Raw genomic sequence first — 4,138 nt, 5'->3', positions numbered from 1 at the left:
GCAAAGGTCAGATTCCTTTTAACATTCAAATTTGTTGGAGAAGTTAGCAATTTAGGTTTTTGGTTTTTAGGGTTTAAAATGGTTTGTGTTGTTTTTGCTTGGGGATGTAGACAGTAACAGATGTAGCACAACAGACAACAAAAGCGATTGAAGATGCTAAGCCGATTGCTTCATCGACCATGGAGACGATTTCTTCAACTGATCCTAGTGTCATTGTTGTTGCCGCTGGTGCTGCGTTTATTGCTTACCTTCTTCTCCCTCCTGTTTGGTCTGCAATATCTTTTAACTTCCGTGGATACAAAGGTACCTCATATTTTAGCTTCATACTCGATTACTCCGTATACATCATCTTGAGGCCAACATAGTTAAGTTTGTGAATTGTGGTGATAATGTATATAATTCAGCATAGGTTAAAGTTGAGAACTAACTCTGTATATGTGGTGTATGTTTCGAATGAAGGTGATCTTACCCCGGCTCAAACACTTGATCTTCTCTGTTCCAAGAACTACTTAATGGTGGATATAAGATCAGAGAAAGAAAAGGAGAAAGCTGGGATTCCAAGGCTTCCTTCAAATGCTAAGAACCGTGTGATCGCGATACCGTAAGTGTGTTGTTTATCTTTGAACATTCTTTTTCGTGTTTTGTATACCCTAAAAAGTGAAAGAAACACAAAGCCCCTTGTTCTTGTGATGATCAGATTAGAAGAACTACCAAACAAAGTAAAAGGAATTGTGAGGAGCTCGAAAAGGGTTGAAGCAGAGATAGCTGCATTAAAGATTTCTTACCTCAAGAGAATCAACAAAGGCTCCAATATCATCATCTTGGATTCGTGAGTTTTGTTTTATTTGCTCTTTTACAAGACCTATTTCAATCTTGTTAAACCAAAAAGATTCATCTTTATCGGTCTTTTTTGGGCTATGTAGGTACTCGGATTCGGCTAAGATAGTGGCGAAAACGTTAAAGGTTCTCGGGTTCAAGAATTGCTATATTGTGACAGATGGATTCTCTGGTGGCAGAGGATGGATGCAGAGTCGGTTAGGCACTGATTCATACAACTTCTCGTTTGCGCAAGTCTTGTCTCCATCGCGGATTATCCCAGCAGCTTCTAGAAGCTTTGGCACTAGATCCGGAACCAAGTTCCTTCCTAGCTCCGACTGAAAATAAACAAGAGGATACATAATAGTCTAAAAAGTCTTGTTTTAAATTCCTTTATTTCTCAACTTTGAGATATCTTTTGATAATTACTTTTGCATTGATGATCATATGTGGAACTAGTAAAAAAAAGACAGATGAAATCGAACTGAAGTAATTTTAGCAAAACCTGAAGATCATGTATAAGAAGAGTTAGAACTTAGAAAAAAACATGACCAAATAAACCGGGATGGGTGTTGGCATGTAATGGTAGGAAGAGTTTGGGATAAAGACGTAAACTGAGGATAGCTCTAGATTTGGACTAAAATTCTCATAGATGCATCTAGCCATTTTTGGACTATCTTTGTAGGTCTGTGGCCTAACTTTATCTTAAATTGAGCTTTGTCAGTTCCTCCCATTTACCATTTGCCGAATATCCCACTTTAAAAATGGTGGAACTAGAAAAAGTTTATTGGATTTTAGTTTAAGTGCTTTCAATAATGTGAAAGAAAAAAAAAAACCCCACATACGTATAAAGTTCAAAAACTTATAAATGCAAATACCACTCAAATCTAAAAACACTACCGATTCATACAATCCAATTTTGATGAGAGTCGTATCTAGAGANAACATCATAACTAAAATACAAAGATAATGATCAAAAGTGCGAAAGAGAAAAAAAAAAAAAGGTGCATGTCAGAGAGTTCAACAACATAATGTATATAGACTGAAACCAATTTGTAGATACATAATACATCAAATGGTATTAAAGCAACCAATTTATGTATATAGACTGAAATCAATAAAAAGATTCATAACAACATGTAACTCCTATCAAGAAGAAGAAGAAGACGATGATGATCAGAGAGACATTCAGACGTGTATAAGAGTGAAAAAACAAAGTTGTCAGAGTCTCAGAGATCAAAAAACAGATTGACACGTGGCAATCACGATCTCTGTTTATATTACGTGGACAATTTCGCCACTCACTCTTCCTCTGCCACTCTCAGTTTTGAATCATTCACACATTCATTTGTGAATGACGTACAAATCCCTTAAAAAAAAAAAATGACGTACAAATCCCTAGAGTCAATTACCAAATCCAACATCGAAGCTTTAGGTATCTCCGGCGATGTCTCGGAGAAGCTTCTCAAAGATCTCCACGAGATTCTCCGTTGTTCCGCCACGCCGGTCGAGACGTGGGTTCAGGTTTCTCGGCGGATCTTGCATCCTGACCTCCCTTTCTCTTTTCACCAGATGTTGTATTACGGCTGCTACAAAGATTTCGGACCCGACCCACCCGCTTGGATACCCGACCCGTATGTTTTACTTTACTATATAACTTGATGATGATTTTTCTCCGTACGTTTCAGATTCTTTATTTGATGTATTGAAAATTGTATATTTTTAGGAAGGTTGCTTCTTCAACTAACGTAGGCAAGTTACTAAAAAGGCGTGGCAAAGTGTTGTTAGGTGATGATTACAAGAACCCTGTTTCAAGTTTCTCGACTTTTCAAGAATTCTCTGTCTCACATCCTGAGGTTAATTAAACATTTTTTTTTTTTTTTTTAAATAGCTTTTGATGTTTATGAATCAGGTTTTGATTTATATGTTTTTTTTTTGGATTAGGTGTATTGGAAAATTGTGCTGGATGAGTTAAACATAGTGTTCTCTGTAGCTCCTAAGTGTATATTAGAGAAAGATACATCTGGAGTGAATCCTGGAGGTAATTGGCTTCCTGGTGCTTACTTGAATCCTGCTAGAAATTGTTTGACTCATGGTTTCAAGAGAAGATTGGATGATGTTGTGATTCGATGGCGTGACGAAGGCAGCGATGATCTTCCTGTTAATACCATGACGCTTCTCGAGTTACGATCACATGTCTGGTATGAAAATTCTCATCCTTGTTTTGGCCTTTTGTTAGTTAAAAAAGGAAACTTTTTTATGTCTCTTTATCAAAATCATGCAAAACTAGTGTTGTATGATGTGTAGGTTGGTTGCACATGCTCTTAGTGCTTTGGATTTGGAGGATGAGTCAGCGATTGCAGTTGATATGCCTATGAATGTTGAGTCTGTAATCATATACCTTGCCATTGTCTTAGCTGGCCATGTGGTTGTTTCCATTGCCGATAGTTTCTCTCCCCGTGAGATATCTACACGGCTTAAAATTTCAAAAGCTAAAGCCATATTTACTCAGGTAAATTTCTCATGAGTCTTTGATGGATGGATAACGAAGGTGTAAAATTTGCTGTTTAGCTATTTTATAGTGTGATGTGATGGTTTTAGTGATGAACTGTTTGCGTTTGCCTTTGGAATTTAGTTAAGGTTGTTGCCAAAATATGAACGGTTGTTAGGTGATTTTTAAACAGTTAAATAGCCTAGCTGGAAAAAGCCACTTTGTTTCAATTATTGCAATGGTCACTGTGTATAAAAAGCAGCATATAACATGGTTTCTACTCATCCTTTTTTAGATTTTTAAGTTTTCATTTTAATTCTTTGCAGGATGTGATCATTCGTGGTGATAAAAGTATTCCCCTCTATAGGTGAAATTCTATTAGGACTGGTTTTATTTCAAGATGTTGGCTGTAAAATTGGTCTCACATTATCTATTCCATTCTGCAGAAGAGTCGTTGATGCAGAAGCACCTCTGGCAATTGTTGTCCCAGCTAGAGGCTCTAACTACAGAACACAGCTGCGTGAGAAGGATTTGTCTTGGAACAAATTTTTGGGGAATGCAAGAAGTTTGAGGTACTGTCTACTGCATTTTTATATTATCTCGCAGCTTCTAGTTAAAAATGGAAACAACTGCAAAATATTGTTGCTATGGTTAATGATGGTCTAATGTGACAAGTAAAGTGATGGTCCTGAAAGTGAAATCTAATTTCTATGATATTGTTTAAGGAACACTTAGAGCTTGCTGTTCCAAATTCCTGGAGATTTAGAAATGATATATGCTATACTGTTCAAACAGAGGCGTGGAATATGTTGCGGTAGAGAAACCAGCTGG

At 36.9% G+C, this 4,138-nt stretch overlaps 2 protein-coding genes across 2 annotated transcripts; both read left to right on the top strand.

Moving 5' to 3' along the window:
• Positions 1–110: 110 nt before the first annotated feature.
• Positions 111–1,305, top strand: LOC104774137 (calcium sensing receptor, chloroplastic; the record flags this gene model as incomplete). Its single annotated transcript, XM_010498805.2, is given in 4 exon segments — positions 111–303; positions 460–601; positions 698–829; positions 924–1,305. Coding segments are annotated over 4 exon segments (702 nt in total), but the record flags the coding sequence as incomplete, so codon positions are not given.
• Positions 1,306–2,066: 761 nt separating this feature from the next.
• LOC104774136 (probable acyl-activating enzyme 17, peroxisomal) lies at positions 2,067–4,093 on the top strand. The gene is made up of 7 exons (XM_010498804.2): positions 2,067–2,450; positions 2,543–2,672; positions 2,761–3,017; positions 3,124–3,328; positions 3,634–3,674; positions 3,754–3,879; positions 4,033–4,093. Exons 1-7 carry the CDS (start codon positions 2,200–2,202, stop codon positions 4,040–4,042), a joined length of 1,020 nt encoding a protein of 339 aa, XP_010497106.1. The 5' UTR covers positions 2,067–2,199; the 3' UTR covers positions 4,043–4,093.
• The last annotated feature ends 45 nt before the right edge of the window (positions 4,094–4,138 follow it).

This window comes from Camelina sativa, unplaced genomic scaffold (assembly GCF_000633955.1).
Source record: "Camelina sativa cultivar DH55 unplaced genomic scaffold, Cs unpScaffold01622, whole genome shotgun sequence".
Classification (NCBI taxonomy): domain Eukaryota; kingdom Viridiplantae; phylum Streptophyta; class Magnoliopsida; order Brassicales; family Brassicaceae; genus Camelina; species Camelina sativa.
Note: the sequence above shows the minus strand (reverse complement) of the source record. Positions and strands in the feature narration are given on the sequence as shown.

What these genes read in the sequence shown, in the direction of transcription:
- LOC104774136 (XM_010498804.2), top strand. Translation starts at nt 2,200, where the DNA reads ATGACGTACAAATCCCTAGAGTCAATTACCAAATCCAACATCGAAGCT. An exon ending in CTAAAGCCATATTTACTCAG is followed by an intron (nt 3,329 to 3,633) that starts GTAAATTTCTCA and finishes AATTCTTTGCAG; the next exon opens with GATGTGATCATTCGTGGTGA. An exon ending in AAAAGTATTCCCCTCTATAG is followed by an intron (nt 3,675 to 3,753) that starts GTGAAATTCTAT and finishes TCCATTCTGCAG; the next exon opens with AAGAGTCGTTGATGCAGAAG.